The sequence below is a fragment of the Gigantopelta aegis genome, chromosome 3, assembly GCF_016097555.1.
Source record: "Gigantopelta aegis isolate Gae_Host chromosome 3, Gae_host_genome, whole genome shotgun sequence".
Lineage (NCBI taxonomy): Eukaryota > Metazoa > Mollusca > Gastropoda > Neomphalida > Peltospiridae > Gigantopelta > Gigantopelta aegis.
In genome coordinates this window covers 23,769,193-23,787,185 of record NC_054701.1, presented here as the reverse complement: position 1 = coordinate 23,787,185, position 17,993 = coordinate 23,769,193, and the positions used below count along the sequence as shown (strand labels likewise).

The window sequence follows — 17,993 nt, the reverse complement described above, 5'->3', positions numbered from 1 at the left end:
GGACGCTTTCGCAACTGTCACGTGCACTGCACAAAGAATGGGCTAAGATTCCACATGCCCGGATTCAGAGACTCATTCAGTCTATGTCAAGGAGATGTCGTGCAGTGATTACTGCTGCTGGTGGCCACACAAGGTACTGATTTCAGCACCCTCGTGCGACACCGTCAATACATATCCAGAACATTGTCACATACTCATGTCAAATTTGACTGTGATACGATCATAATTAACGAAATTATGCCACTTTGTATTAAAGAGATAATACCATGAATATTTCGCCTATGCGTTTCTATTTTGACGAGTATATATATATATATATATATATATATATATATATATATATATATATAAATACAGTCAAGCTTTGATAACTCAAACTTGAAGAGGACGAGGAAATAGTTCAAGTTTTCTAAATTAATATATGGGTTGAAATTTGCAACTGCATGGCAGGTGGATGATTTCGCTTGATATTGTAAGAAGCGTAAGCTTCACTGCCTACTTCAAAACTGTGAAAACTATGCACCCCCAAATGAAAGGCGAATTAATACATAACTGTCACCAATGCCTGTGGTAGATTAATTTTGCATATATTGTAAAAGTAAGTAAATAACAAAACAAAAATAATAACTCAGATGATATAGAAATACGTATGCTTGGGAATATACATGTATTTATTGACAAAAAAACAATAACGAAAAACGAAGGCCTTTACATACATACATACATGTACATATATAAATAACAGAAATTAAATGTTATAATGAATGTTGATGTATTTGGCATGTGTCAGAACATGGCGGAACGTAACTAACAAAGAAAACATTGAATGCCGAATAATACTAAGTACATTTGTTTTGCACAAAATTACTTTGAAATAAGAGAAATCACTAATCCAAATAAGGAACAAACATTTATTTATCAGTATCAGTTGACGATAAAGTTTTTACATTAACAATCATATACAATTGCTGTGAAGAAACAGCGCTAACAGTTATTACAAGTGTTCTTTGAAGTTAACCAGACTGTCTGTAATTATGTATTATGTAGCGAAGCCCTCTGCCATGTACGCAAACTGACAACCAAACACAGGATCATTTCATTCCGCTTAGTTGGCTATCTGTTATTCTGTAATTATCCCATTAATCCTCGACAGCCAAGACCACCCGAGACAGGCGCACTTCGTATGATTGACAATTCATTTGAGTTTGAGTTTTTAAAGGCCATTATTACTTGTTTATATAGCAATTTGGCCAGGATTATTGCTTTAGTGTGAGAGATCGAAGTTTAAGTTATCGAAATTTGACTGTATATATGTTCTTTTTTTTTCTTCTTTTTTTTGTATTGTTTGTATTTGTAAAGAATGGATTTTATTTAGATCAAATCTGGAAATATTTACATGCACCTTCTGTGTGGTTTTGTTTGTTGGTTTTTTTTAGAGTGGGGGAGGGGGCGGCGTTTTTGTTGGGTTTTTTTAAATTGTCCCAGATCACAAACATAGTAATGTCAGGAATGGGAATCCTGAATCACTAAATGTATAACACATAAATCCATGCACGCATAGACATACACACATATATACACACATGCCCGGATGTAGGTACAAGAGTAGTAAATATACATACATGTAATTGGTTTAATCTGGGATTTTATAAAGATGAGAACAATAATAAGAAAGAGGAGAAAGAAGTAGAATCCGAAACATGGTTTTACATCAGGGGTATGTTTCTTTTTCTTGTTTTGTGCTATCTGCAAGCAAACCCTAACAACAAAGAAATTTAGCTATTATCATATATTTCAGTTACTCATTATCATTAAATAGATTAGCCTATGAAGTCCATTGTTTATTAAATGTTTAGTACTTGCAATTTTTATATAAAATAAATCTTTCTATTTCAAACGTTTGTTTCAACACAATTTTACCAGCAGTGATTTCTAAATTCTTTTTCGGTATCTTTGTTCCATAAACATAATACTTTATGTTAATAATTAACCAATTAAGAAAGTTAGATTTTTCATTATTAAGGTGACATTATTTATATTGAAATTAATTATAATACCAGTCTAAGTCAATATCCAGTTTTGTACTGCAACCATAAGTTTTGAACCTTATTACATTGGAAAAATAGATGTGGTATGGTTTCTGGATGGTTATTACAAAAACTACACCTGTTTGAATCAACATAGTGAATAATATATAAGAAAGTTAGTAGCTAAGATTCAGTGTATTGAAACCATACTAATGTTGAATCCTTAATGCACTGAAAAAAATAGTATATAATATTTTGCCCATTCACTTGGTGCAAAGATAGAACCTTGATTGGTGTATTTAGCTTAAAATTTCAGAGTTATGGATTTAGAGTTTAATGAATTGTACATATCCTTGCATCCTCTGACTTTTTAATAAAAAAATTAAGTTTAAATGGAAGAATGGGATTATGAACCATTTTTAAGCTGTCATCTTTCAAATTATCTAAACCATATATGTATGTTTTTACTGCATTTTCCTTTGTTAAAATAATTTTTATATAGAAATAGCTTAAAGGTAGGGTCAACTCCAACAAGAGCCTTATGTGTTGGGAAGATGCATACCCGGACCACCAACACATACTGACACTTTAGCAAATTAAAAACGCGTAATTTTAGAGTTAATAAAAAACCATGATTATTCCTGCTAACTGGGGGCAACCATTTTGTTTCGTTTTTGTGACGTCCGGTGGGATAGCTTGGGGCGAAGTGACGTCAGCTCCTGACCATCTCCTGTATGTACAGTGTAAACAAAAGCAGTAATTTTCGACAAGGCGCTTCTCTTTGATCAACCTGACTTGTAAAACAGCATAAATGACGCAATAATATAAGAAACTATTTAACTAAATATATTTCAAGTTGCATTAACGGAACAAAATGGGGTTATAGTATTTTTCTCTGTTTAATAATCCAAAGGAAAAATGTACACTATTAGGCCTATTGATATGCTACGTTGGAGCAAAAACGACAACCCACGATACCCAAGTGATGATTTTTTTTTCTTTGGGACTACATAATTGGTCAGTTCTGTGGTTTTAGATGGAAAAGTCTACTTAATCAATACAGTAATAAACCATGTCCATTACAATTTTAGGGGCGACAGGTAATATTCCACAATATCGGTATGTATTTTTGTGTCTAGACAGCGTCAATTAACTGGCTCGTCTGGTTACCAATCAAATACACACCTGCCAATCAGGAATTACAGGTAGAAGCAACTAACAGCATAGACCAATTAACTAAGAAAGCACTCCGTGTATCATTTCAGTACGTAGGTTAATGCATGGGCAAAACATTGTTAATTGTTTCGACTTGTTGTGTAGCCGCTTTGACAATGGTATTTTATTTTGTATTGAATAATAATATATATATATAGTACTGGATATACTTATTACTGGCTTACTGGGATGTGTATTATTACAGAACATTGCAATGTATGACTATTTATCATCCCGCAAAAACCAGGTAGATTGTGTTTCTCTAGTTCTAAGGCTCATTCCTGATGTGACGCGTTAAGCATTACTTAACCACCAGCTCGCCAGAGGGCGTACTCACTGAGATGGTACAAAATGGCTGCGCCCGTTATATATAATAGCCGTCACATTTAACCGTTTTATTAATTAACTATACAATTATACGTGTTGATATTAAGCAATAATGTGCATTATATATCGTTAAATATGCATACCAGGCCAAATGCCTTAATTGTCCTCTCCTTTAAGATCAGTTAGTATGCTATCATTCAGCCAAATATTAATACATAAATATCATCTACGGTTTGAGTCCTCTACACATTTTCATTAAGGATCACCAACTGTCTAAAATTCAATTAAAAAAACATTACACCTTTATGTAAAAATCAAGATTTTCTTAACAGGACTTGCCATGAATGAAATGGCTCACCGACAGCAATTAAATTCTGTCCACGGAATTTAAGAAAAGAACACTTTTGCACCAAATAAATATTTTGGTGTATATTTTAAATGTATAGTGAACCGGACACCCTCAGGACCAAGTAAAATGTCCAGTTTTAAGAAGTATCCGGTTTAGTGATGTTAAGTTCTTTACTGATTTTAAAAAAAGGACCGTGAAAAATGTTCGGTTTTGAGGGAATTCCGGTTTACAGAGTGTCCAGTTTTGAAAGGTTTTGCTGTACTAATGTTATATACTGGCAGCTAATAAATACCAGATGTAAACATTTTGCTATCATTGGGGAGCTTTACCGATGGCACTTTTGTGCTGTATGTGATGCTCTCGCCCTACGGCAATTTATATCTCAATGACAGCAATTGCCGTTGTTACGTTCAAGCACTGCTTAATTTTGCATTGAGTAGGGGGATCTCTTTTTAAAATTTCAGGGAACCAGTTGATCAGTATTGTATCCCTATTTGTTACTTGACTTTCAGAGGTTGCTCGACAATTCAAAAACATTAAATAGTAGTTACTAAACAATTTTTAATGTCAATAATCAAAAGTTTGAAGACAAAAGTTTCCTAAATTTTAAGCTTAATATGTTGATATATATTCATTACATTTTAAAATCATTATTTGGTTTACTTTATAGTCAGTTTATTGTAAAATTTTAACATTTGCTTTGTGGAATCAATGTTAGTATTGTAGTATTAGGTGTAAAAATCACACAGCGATTTCTGGATTTAAGTAGGTACAGCAATGTAAACATTTACGAAGATTACAAATAATTTGTTCTCTAAAATTAAATGGACATTTTTTTTTTAGTATTTGTGTGGTTAAATGCTAAATAACTAATATTAAATTTTTTACTAAAATTAAAAGTTAAAAAAAAAAAATTAAATGAAGCATTAAATTTCAATTTTTCTGCTAATTTTAGAACGAATATATCAGTTTAATGTTAAGCTTGGAATTATATCAGTCATGGTTTGCCTTTTTTTAATTGCCAAGAACAAATAAAACTTGGTTGATAGCAAATGTGTCCTACTTTTGCTGTGTATTTGCTGATTTTGAAGAATTGAGTGAACATAACATTCTTGCATTCTGTTTTGAAATGATTTAACACCTTTTTGGTTATGAGATACTTATACATTAACACCTCTTGAACACCTCCAAACTGTTCCAGACTATTGTCAGTATAGGAATTAGAGTCGTAAACAATATTAGTAGCCTGTATGTACACAATGTCACTATACAGGACTGAGACAAATATGGGTTGGAGCCTGTATCAGGATGTGAACCCAGTACATACCAGCTTTAAGGCCACTGCACCACTGAGGATGTTTGGATTAGTATGAGAAATGGCTTGTAGACTTCAATTTCAATTTCTGACTATATCAATCCTTATTTAAACAATGTGTGATGGTTCCTGATCTGGTTGCCCTAATATTGTACCCTATGTAAAAGGTTGTAATGTCTGTAGCTGATTTGCATTAGAGCCTGATTTGCCTGAATTGTTCCGAGATGGGGACGGGACATAGTCCAGTGGTAAAGCGCTTGCCTGATGTGCGACTGGTTTAGGATCAATCCTTGTCGGTGGGCCCATTGGGCTATTGCTCGTTTCGGCCAGTCGATTGCTACTAATGGAAAAATGTAGCGTGTTTCCTCTCTAAGATTATTTGTCAGAATGACGAAATGTTTGATATCCAATAGCCGATGATTAATAAATCAGTGTGCTCTAGTGGTGTCATTAGACCAAAAATAACCAACCTTTAACTTTTGTTCTGAGTAATATAATCATATATTCATAAATTTTATATTATGTATCATTCTGTATTTGCATATGCATTGTCTAGTTTGGTAAAGTCTACAGTATTTATTTGGCTGGAATCAGACCATAGACACTCTAGGATTTGGCTGTTAGATTTGTTCTTTGTCTAGATTTAGGTGGTCGTCGCCGTTCTGTAGTGTATGGTCTCTATGGACATATAGAATCCCGTCACACAAATAGTTTTGGCAAGTATACCCTGAGTTGTGTTACTAGAGGTGTTATGCATGAGCCTCTGCCCGAGGCTTGCATTGTTCAAAGCTTGTTCTGTTCGAACTACAGACTGGAGACGTTTTAATGTGTCCAACATACTGCATGTTATGTTGCAAAGTTAACATTTTACGAATTACGGGAATGAATTATATACAGCAGAATCTCATTGGTAATAATATAGTCCCTTCAATATTCCATTTTAAAAAATCTTTAGAAAAGCATTTCATACATTACTGATGGGTTTGAAAACTTATGTACAAGGCAGTATGTGTTTTCAATCATTTGCCAGTGCTTTCATTGCAGATGTTCTCAGAAATATTAACGGCATTGTATCATGGATTGATTTTATACTGTGTCTTGTGTTCCTTTGTGGTTAATGCTAACCACCATGATCTGCCTTGTATACAGTTTAAAACAAACATCAGCTAAAAATAGTGAAAATTACCTAATAAATGGTTCAACAAAATATCTGAAAGAACATTTTATTGTTCCAAACGACTTGATTCAGCCATCATATCCCACTGATTTATGATACTTAGTATATAATTGAATTATGGCTGTGTAGCTATTAAATGGGGAAAAAAATAAGTTGGTTATACTACTGTTTTTAAATGTTATTTTAATGGATACATTACACTACATGAGTCAAACATTCTGATGGTGACAAGTCTTTATGCCAATGAGATTCTACTGTATATTATGTAACAGAGATGTGTATCTATTGAAGTTTCTTGTTGCAAAACATTAAGTCAAGTGCTAGTAATTATTACAAATAGCCACTTCATTTCTTCTTTTTTTATTACATTCATGCACAAATAAAAATGGGTTTCAGAATAGCTTCGGAATGCAGCTAGCTTGTAATTATGAATAGTGAAAACAAGTGCTATAAAAAAAATGTCAGGTGATATCTGCCCCGGATTGGGCCCCTGGCTTCCCAAAGACCGAACCCTGGGGCGGACATGCTCAAAACCTTCGTGGTATATGAGCATGCTAAAGTATAACCCATGCACTCAGGTGATAAAATTACTAGGGACTGGCTAAGATAGGGGTTTTTTTAATATTATTTAATTATACAGTTTTATTCTAGCATTCACAAGAATGTTATCAAAACATTGTCCAGTTTATTGTTTTTTGATTACAAATTTTAAAAATAATTTGTAAAATACTTTACCACAGAGTGTTTGGTCTCTTTGTTATTCTGTTGTTTTTTAAACACTGTTCTTGTTCATTTACATTTTTGTTATTGATTTTTCGGTCTCATCTTTCAAGAAGTATTCTGCTTCTGCATAGATGTTATTTTTGTTTACAGTGTTAACGTATCATCAGCTGCTTACACAGAACTGAATCAGGAGTTTATTACTGCTTTATTACTGGTTTTGTGATGAAGTTAAACTCAGTACTCTTAGTTGGAATTACATTGCTTCTAAACAAACAGCTGCCATTTTGATTTTTTAATTTATTTGATTGAAATGTTACTAATGTTAATCTTTGTATTTTGAATTAGAATCTTTGAATTGCATGTGTAATATTAAACTAGTTTGTAATATATTTTTAAATTTAAATGTACTACTAAATTGGTAGTAACATATTATGTTTTATGTCTAAACTAAACTAGTGGATAATATATTTATGTGTAATTCTAAACTGGTAGATTTGGTGGATAACACTACTGTCTTTTCCAATTGGCCCACATCTATCGGTTTTATTAGCGCAGATTTGGTTTTATTGGCAAAGCATTAGCAAAGCCAATAAAATGTGACAGTAAAATTACTGATATATGTTGGCAAATAGAAAAACATGGTAGGGTTATCCCTATTCTAATTCAACTGTTTATTGTTTTTTGTTTTTTTATTAACATATTGTCCCAATTTTATTAAGAAAAACTATTATAAATATCAGAATATGTTTATTTCTGACTTCAAAATGATTTATTATTTAAGGAATCCCACACCTGAAATTTTAGTAGAGATCCAATTGGAGTTGTTTTTACAAACATGTTGAATTAGAATATACATGTATATTGTTTAATTTATATGTGAAATTATTAATATTTTATTTGTATGTAATACTAAACTAGTGGGTATTATAATAATTATGTTTAATATTAAACCAGTAGCTAATGTATTGATTAATGTATTTACATGTGTACAACTAAATTAGTAGTAATATCTTAGTAAATTATGTGTGTAATACTAAACTAGTAAGTAAAATGATTTAATTTATTTCTGTGATACTAAACTACTTGTAGTAGGTAATATGTGTTTAACTTACTTAATTCAGGAGCTTGTCATTGATACTAAATTTACTAGTAGTATTTTTGGCTGGCATGCAAAGCTTAAGGAGAATACAAACTTGCCAGGTTGTATAATGAGAATGGCGGTTGTTATTAAATCTCAAAATGGTAGGTTAAAGTGGACACATAGTTAGTTATGTTAGTTGGTTGAGGTAGGCTTATTCTGTTGTCGAATGATTAACCATATAAAATATTTGACCAAATCCTATGACAGTATATTTGTTTTAACGGAATATTTTTGTAATACAGTATTTTTTTTTTTTTTTAGTACAAATAGACAACAAAAACATGCACTATTTTGCTAGCATGGTTCACCAGATTTATAGTTGTGTATTCAGCTCATGATATTTTAAACATGTTGATGACAAATCTTGAATTTTAATTTGAAAAAAGAATAATAATTTAATTTATTTCTTTCTGGTTTTATCAACTTGTAGTCAGCCATAAATTCTATTGTCTATTAATAAATTTTCCTTACTTTTCACCATGGGAGTTACATGCAAAGAGGATGTATGAGATTGTTTTTAGGCAAATGTTTTCCATTTCCTAATATTTAAGTATTAACTGTTCATTTCATTCAACTGACTATTATAACATGAAAGAGTTTTTTTCTTTTTCTCTGTGTGTCACTAGATCGAAGGACAAAAGTTTAATCTATTGAACATCATAATTCCAGCACAGAATTTTGATTGAGAACACTATTGTTCATATGTATTATTATAATAATAACTGCAACAACAATAATAATAGTGCTTGTAGAATCCTACCAATCACTTAGTAATGCAAGAGTGTCTCACACATCTTGTTCTAAATCTGATGTTTATATGTAGAATATATGTATGTTTACTAATTATGCCTCACAATTCATTATTATTATTATTATCATCCATAATTTGATTAGTTTGTGTTTAATGGGCTTTATACATAGCTATGATGCCATAGCACTGCTTACAGTTGTTTTCCTATTAAGTAATATTATGTTTTTAGAATGTATTTTAGTTTTAATAGAGCAGCTTTAATTTTTCAGTGTTATCATGGATATTTGATGTTCATTCTAAAATGTAACAAGACCATGGTATGATTGGTCAACTGACTTTTTATACACGCGCCTATGATGGGTCATATTATGGTATGGCATTGTCCATCCTTCTTTCCGTATGTCTGTCTGTTAACTTTTTCTTGTTGCTAATAGTGACTGTTTTAATATTTCAGGTGCAAGAAAGACAATGGGAACTGGGAGCAGCGTAATCAAAGAACATATCAAAAAGAGAAATCTCATTCTGACAATAGTGGTAAGGAGAAGCCCATTGTGATTATGATAAATTATGATAAATTTTTTATTTGTTTCAAATTTAACTACATAATATGTTAATGTGTTACACTGTAAACTGTTAAATAAATATATTATGATGAACGAAATGTCAGATTTTACAGAAATGCAACAAAACTTCTCTGATGTTGCCGCATCAGCTATTAATAAATTTCTTGATATCTTTAGGGTAATCCATGGTTGCCTTTGATTTGATTCACAGAAAAGGGAGTTTATGAATCAGAATTTTGAGGTGTGCAATTTACTTCTTTTCTTTCTTTTTACCATATTTTAGAATGGAAATTATAAGTCTTATTTATTTATTTATTATTTATGTTTTGTGGGTTTTTTACTTATTTACTTATTTACTTACTTACTTTATGTATTTTATTCTTTCAGTCGGCAGTTACAGGGTGTTCTTTAAATTATTTATTTATTTATTTTTATTTTTCAATTTTATTTATTATTATATTTTTTTAGGCTTGTCATGTTGAAGCTCTCATCACGTGGCACAATCCACTGGAGGCACCAGAGCTGAAAATACCGGATGAGGAGAAGATCATTGCATGGCGGGCAAACCCAGTGTCCGAGAAGCAGTGGCGAGAAATAGCAAGAATCACCTGGGAGATTTCACCCATCCTGGCAGTGTATCTGCCTTCAAGGTAAACCAAGAGTTACACAATTTATCACAATCTTTTGTTTGAGTAATCCTTTAGTCGTTTTAATCATTTTATCCATAGAATATATTGAAATGAAATGAAATTTTATTTTGAACAAATGGATGTTTGTTCGTTCATTCGTTCGTTTGTTCGTTCGTTCGTTTGTTCGTTTGTTCGTTTGTTCATTCATTCATTCATTTATTTCAATGTAAATGGAGATACATTTAATAGCTGATTTTATGAGCATTAAATTTTTTTACCATAATTGTTGATAAAGCAAAAAATTTTAATTCCATTTTTCAAATACATTTAGTCTAATACCAGTAGTAAAAAGTTACAGAAGCAATATTATTGGGGCAAAAGAACGTTATTAAAGAAATATTTTAATTGTTTGAACATGTTTTTTCTTCATGAATGGTTATAGTTGAAAAATAACTTGGCATATATAATTATAATAATTTGAATATATATCATCAGTGTGCATACTTGAATGATTGATATTTTGATATTTTAGGTTTGACAGTAATGATATTTTGACATTCTAGGTTTGACAGTAATGATATTTTGACATTCTAGGTTTGACAGTAATGATATTTTGACATTCTAGGTTTGACAGTAATGATATTTTGACATTCTAGGTTTGACTGTAATGATATTTTGACATTCTAGGTTTGACAGTAATGATATTTTGACATTCTAAGTTTGATTGTAATGATATTTTGATATTCTAGGTTTGACAGTAATGATATTTTGATATTCTAGGTTGACAGTAATGATATATTGACATTCTAGGTTTGACTAATGATATTTTGACATTCTAGGTTTGACAGTAATGATATTTTGATATGCTAGGTTTGGAAATCAAGAGAGTTTGGTGAAAGAGGTAACCAGACTGGTGAGGTCTAATCCCGGTTGTGTCAGTCAGATTCCTGAGGCTCTCAATTTCCTGGTCACACCAAGCAGTGTCGAGGCGGAAGCATCCGAGGTGGGTAATCTATTTAGCTAAACACTAAACAATTATTTTAAATGATGAAAAGAACCTAAAGATTAATAACATATATACTTACCTTTGAATCCAATGATGTGAGGCGTAGAGCTGCCAGAAGTCCCTGTTGTTTCGTTATCTGCTCTGAAAAAGACAGAATAACAATTTAAAAGGAGTGGGGGGGGGGGGGGGGGATCTATATAGCTAACAGGGTGGGTGCCCTTACACATCGAAAAATAATTACCAATATTGGCAAAATTTACTTTCAGAAACATCAAAATATTAAATTGCATTTACATGTATTTCTTAAAACATAGTATGGCAAGTGTTCTCATATTTTATAAATCTATTCAGTTTGATAGAACTGATAATAATTCCACATCAGCTTAATGTATTTATATATCTGCCTTAATATTTTTGTAAGTTATTTGACATTAGCCTTGATTAAAAAGTTTTACATTCAGTTTAGTACAAACAAGTATTTGCAAAATTTAAGACATTTTATTATATATTTTTTCAGCTCCCTCACATTTTGACCTGGGCAGTTGTCTCCCCTGTTTTGGCTCTGTCGTTTTTCTCACGGCTGTATCCCCCACATCCTCTCACTGCTCAGTATGCTGTCAAGTGTCTTCGAGCGCATCCACCAGTAAGTTAAAACTGTGCTCTTGGGTAAATTGATTTTTATAATTTAACTATTTTGAGTAGATCCGTCTGATATCTATCCATCCCACTGCGATATTTTGAGACTTAGCCTTTTACTGGGAGATTTGTCTGTTACGGACCACCTCATGGTTGTGTTTGATCTCAAGTGTATTTTTATTATTTAACCATCTAGAATAGATTATTCTGATTAATGTTCTTACCACTGGAGCTGTAATGATACAGGATGTCGCGATATGATATGTATCCCGATACTTGGCTCACAATACAATACGTATCGCAGTGCTTAACTTTTCATATCAGTCATCGATAATTAAACTGTTTAGTTCAAGTTTATAAGTCCGTAAATTTCTGCTTCAGCTTTTTTACCAAAAATTTGTAAAACATGAATGCATTGTATTGTATCACGATACAGCTGTCCTGAATCGATGTATTGTATTGTGGCCATTGTATCGCGATACAATACTGTATCACTGTAACGTTACAGCTCTACTTACCACCTCATGCCTTTCTTCGATATTTAGGATAGATCATCCATGCTCATTTTGTTACTGTCGCACATCATTATTCAATATAAATAAACTTTAGAATATTATCTTGTTATTGTGTACATGTTTGATAGGTGAAACTTCCTCCTCATTTTCTGTTCAGCATCCATGACAAACGGATCTTGAAGAAAACCTAATTTATTTCTTTTTTTAAATTTGTGAATGAAGACTGGGATAATATTAAATGTATGTTGTATTAATCACAATAAGTAGGAAGAAGTACAAACCAATTATTTAAACTTGTTACAGAAATATCATAAAACTAAGAAAATTCATTTATTTCAGGAAGCTCTGTTGTTTTACATACCTCAGATTGTGCAGGCTCTACGATATGACCCTGTGAGTATATCATAGTTATGTGATACCTTGTTTATCAGTCCTTTATGTACATCACACATTTTACAAGATAAGTTTCTGTGTTAAATATATCAAAGAGAAAAACATTGTTGGCAGGGAGGTAAGGGCTGTTAATTATAACTATACTTCTTTGTTACTATTTGTGTTATCTTGGCAATTGTATGATATATTGAAACATGAAGTTAATAAGTTTGTAAATTGTAAAATTACAGTGTGCATAATGTTTAAAAGATAACTTACTGTGTCTTTGAATTCTGTTTATTCAATTCAAATTCTTCCGTCGGTGGACCCATTTGGCTATTTCTTGTTCCAGCCAGTGCTCCACAACTGGTGTAGCAAAGGCCGTGGTATGTACTATCCTGTCTGCGGGATGGTGCATATAAAAGATCCCTTGCTGCTAATCGAAAAGAGTAGCCCATGAAGTGGTGACAGTGGGTTTCCTCTGTCAATATCTGTGTGGTTCTTAACCATATGTCTAACGCCATATAATCATACATAAAATGTGTTGAGTGCGTCGTTAAATAAAATATTTCCTTCCTTCCTTCAATTCAAATTCAAAATATTTTGGTGTTCCATTTTATGTTTTATGTAATCTATTGTTGGTACTGTGTAGATAATAGGCAAATTACTTATTTGTTGAGGTCATATAAGGATGATCATTGATGTTTAGATACTAAATTGTTCAACCAATCTTTAACTTGTAGATGGGCTATGTTTACGAGTTCATCTTGTGGGCTGCTTCAAGTTCCCAACTTCTTGCCCATCAGCTGTTGTGGAACATGAAAACCAACATCTACCGAGATGAGGAATCAACAGAAAAAGATGGTATTTCATTTCACCTCCTGTTGTCTCGCATTGCCAAGAATAACGCATTCATTTTGCTTTTAAAATTAGTTAATTTTGGTTCGTGTCAAAATTACCAAATGTTTGGCATCCAATAGCCAACAGGAGTGGGACATAGACAAGTGGTAAAATTCTCACCTGATGTGCAGTCGATCTAGGATCGATCCCCATTGGTGGACACATTGGACTTTTTCTTGGTCCAGCCAGTGTACCACGACTGGTATATCAAAGGCTGTGGTATGTGCTATCCAGTCTGTAAGCTGGTGCATATAAAAGATCCCTTGCTACTAATGGAAAAATGTAGCAGGTTTTCTCTCTTAGATCTGACTTTATGTCAGAATTGTTAAACAAAAACAAAAAACTTTTTTGTGACTGTCATGCTTTGCTGTTAGTGTTGGTGTGATACCTTATTTCATTTCATCAGTATAATGTTGTATTATGGGTCATTTATGACTATTAATTTGCTTTATGTATAGTTGATTAAATTCTTTGGAAATTATGAGTGGTGAAGTGCTATGACACTTGATTGGTATCTTGGGAAGAAATTGAGTGTTTTGTTTTGGTTTTTATTCCCCTGCTTCAGTGTCTCCACATCTCCTTTATTTCAAAGAATCGCCTTTATTTCATGATTCCGCTAGATCTCCTTATTTCCTCCTCTTTTTGACAAATCTCCTTTTTTGGAAAAAAGAAAATTGTCTGCATTTTTATTGGCTTATTTCCTCACAATTGAGTGTGTAACTGTATTCAACTGACTTTTATACTTTCAAATTGAACTCCTTCTGCAATAAGACACTGGTTTATAAGGGCGTATTGTTTACTTTCCCATTCATGTCAGACATTTAATTTAATACAATATCTTGTTAAAATCTTATAGATTGTGGACAGATTTCTTCAGGGCAAACCTTGAAATGTTGACTCTAGATGCTGTCAGAATGCATCTCAGGTCACTTGTTTTTTTACAAACATTTTGACAGACGACAAGGGGGCAACCCCCCACCCCGAACTCACCCCTCCCCATAGGGGTCCGCAAATAAAGCCTATGCCCGTATCTCCTTTATTTTCATTTCAAGTCTGTGGACACACTGCACTGGTCCAGCCAGAAGGAACTATAGGTTTTTTCTCTATCTGTCCATCTGTCCATCCATCTGTCTGTCTATGTATCCCACATATAGTTTTCCAGACATGTTTTTTCACCATGTCTCAAGATATTGAACTGATATTTTGTGTATAGCTTTATCATGTACTGTTATAGATCAGGTTTAACTTTGATGGCAATTTACCCATTTTTCACAGAGTTATGGTCCTTGAACTTAGGAAATACGAAAATATGTAGGGCCCGGTAATGGACATATATTGCTTCAGCAGTACTCTCAAAATGCTTGTGTAATCGATGTGTTTGTTCAGCTTTGTTGTATCTTTTTTTCTTCTTAATTTCTAGAGGACATTGGAGATAAATTGGAACAACTCATTGCGGAAATCAAAGTGGCCTTATCAGGTCCAGCTCTCGAATTTTATGCAAAAGAATTTGATTTTTTCGACAAAATAACCAATATTTCAGGATCAATCAGGTAATCTGTTTTAAAAGAAAAACTAAATCTGTATGTTCTACTTAACGTCAGTTTGTTTTACATGTTTTATCTTGTGTATACTGTTTTTATATTTAATTACATTTGTGATAGAAATAAAACAATTTTGTTTATTTTATTTTCAGAATACATTTTGCTGTGTTGTACAACTTAAAAAAAAAATGTTTGTGTAAATATTTGTCAGTGTATCACTTTCGTATATTTTAAAAGAACATATGTTTCTTTATAGACCAAATTGTTTTTCTAAATAATTGTCAGTATATCACTTTCGTATATTTTAAAAGAATATATGTTTCTTTATAGACCCTTTCCAAAAGGACCAGAAAGAAATGAAGCATGTTTAAAAGAACTCAGCAAAATTAAACTACAGCAAGGTTTGAACGAGTTGTTTTTATTAAATGCATATACAAGACCCTAAACTATAAGAAAAGTCATGTGACAAGCACAGGTTTTTTCAACTCATTATTTAGTCTGTGTAACCATGTTGACACCAAATGGGCATAGTTTTAAAATATCAAGAGGTGTTGTTAAACAAATATTCCTTTTCTAGACTACATGGCACAACTGCAATAAATTGAAAAGTGTGTTTGTTTTGTTTAACGATACCACTAGAGCACATTGATTTATTGATTATCAGCTATTGGATGTCAAACATTTGGTAAATTTTACATATAATCTTAGAGAGGAAACCTGCAAAAAATTTTCATTAGTATCAAGGGATCTTTTATATGCACCATCCCACAGACAGAATAGCACATACCATGGCATTTGATATACCAGTCATAATTTTTAAAATATCATTAGTATCAAGGGATCTTTTATATACACCATCCCACAGACAGAATAGCACATACCATGGCATTTGATATACCAGTCATGGTACACTGGCTGGAACAAGACCTAGCCCAATGGGCCCACAGACGGAGATCGATCATTGACCAAATGACCATACTGTCTTAATGTGCTGGGCTGAGGTGAGTTCATGGTATGATGAAACCCCCTCAGTGGACATATTCTCTGATTTGTATTTTTTCACATTCCAACAAGTACTACATGACTGGTTTATCACAGTATCTGCTGTCCCTTCTCTGGGAAAGTACATATAAAAGATCCCTTGGAAAAATGTAGCAGGTTTTCTCTGAAGACTACTTGTCAGAATTACCAAATGTTTTACTTCCATTAGCTAGTGATAATTAATCAGTGTGCTCTAGTGGTGTCATTAAACAAAACCAACAAACCTTTTTAATGTACTGGAATACACTTTTTGTGTTGTTTTATCTTGTATATGGTAATTGAAAATATTTCTGCGAATCGAAGTACATAACTTCTATAGACTCTCAAATTACCTTCATTTCTGCTACACCCTCTCTTTAATATTAAATGCCATTAGACCGTCTTCTTTAAATATGAACACATTAATTTTGCATTTCCAGGATGCTATCTTCCATCCAATCCTGAGGCAATAATTTTGGAGATTGACTACAAATCAGGAACCCCTATGCAGAGGTAGGATTGAGTACTGCCTGTTGTGTGCTTGAATGTGAATGAGATTCTGCATTGTACTGAGTAGTGGGTGAATGTTTTGTATAGTAACAGTGTTAACAATGCAGGGAGGTTCTAGACTGTGGAGAGCAAAGTTTCTATGGGATTATTTGTGTGATACTTCCCCGGGAAAATATATTGATTAAAACAAAATATTCGCAGTGGTGGTTATACTACCAAACACCCCCACCATCCCTTTGCACACATGCCTGCAGTGATATGCTCTTGTGAAAGTTAAAAACTAATGTTCAGTAATCATTGTAAGATTAATTGTCTCTTTGTTCAACTGGGGCCAAATTCACAAAACATTATAACTTTTCATGTACATGTGGTTGGTATCTGTTTCACACAGAAAGTTTTGGAATATGGATCATGGTAAAGATGAAAGAAAAATCTTTATATATATATTTCACACTCATTAAGTATTTTTTTTTTTTTTAAACATGGATTTTAGTAGCATGTCATGTACATAAAATGAAATTTGCAACTGAAAAACAATTGTAATAGTTACAATTGTCAATAGTACAAATAACACAGTTTGAAATATACATAAATTACTTTCTTCTGTGATCCATCTTCCATATTGACATAATTTTCTGCGTGAAATATATACTAAATACTTGTAAACATATGACTGTTTAAGCATACGACTGCTTTCTGTAAATGTAAAATTACAATATTTTGTGATAGTCTTGTTCAAATTACCGTACTAGCACAACAACAATGCTATACGACCCTGAGTTATAACATCCACTGCATAATTATCTCCCCTTGCCGGATGTATAACCTACACCCGCGCATGGGTAGACCGTATATCCTCGTTTTTGATTCTGCAGTCCTCCATTGCAGTCGTGTTCGAGTTCTGTAGTAAAAAATTTGTCAAATTGTTTATTAATTTGTCATTTTGTTTTACTCTGTCATACGAGGGGGGTTGTCTTAAACGACTGCCCCAGTTTGATCAGCATTTGTTATGTCGTTCTTGTTGTTTTGAACGCTAGTGTCATATCTGTGTAAATTGGTCCCCTTCCACGTGGGGGAAGGCTAACAAGCTGTCAAAAGACGCCGAGCGTAAGAGGATGATTAGACGTGAACGGGACGGGCGGAGCACAGTGGCAACCTCAGGGGTCGTGCTCCATACCGATTTGCTGTGAGTTGGCAAGTCGGTATCCAGTTCAAAGAGCTCGCGGACAAGTGGTAGGCGCAAGGGCGCCTCCTCGTCTGTTCGCCATCTTTGTGG

At 32.9% G+C, this 17,993-nt stretch overlaps 1 protein-coding gene across 1 annotated transcript in view; it reads left to right on the top strand.

Annotated features, from left to right (window-relative positions):
* LOC121367727 (phosphatidylinositol 4-kinase alpha-like) overlaps nt 1-17,993 on the top strand; it is a 109,263-nt gene that overhangs the window by 77,513 nt on the left and 13,757 nt on the right. The window contains exons 35-43 of the mRNA XM_041492066.1: nt 9,480-9,559; nt 10,057-10,238; nt 11,088-11,220; nt 11,741-11,866; nt 12,714-12,767; nt 13,490-13,610; nt 15,067-15,196; nt 15,518-15,588; nt 16,648-16,720. Of these exons, the coding sequence (XP_041348000.1) occupies nt 9,480-9,559; nt 10,057-10,238; nt 11,088-11,220; nt 11,741-11,866; nt 12,714-12,767; nt 13,490-13,610; nt 15,067-15,196; nt 15,518-15,588; nt 16,648-16,720 (970 nt within the window). The remainder of the gene's footprint in view (nt 1-9,479; nt 9,560-10,056; nt 10,239-11,087; nt 11,221-11,740; nt 11,867-12,713; nt 12,768-13,489; nt 13,611-15,066; nt 15,197-15,517; nt 15,589-16,647; nt 16,721-17,993) is intronic.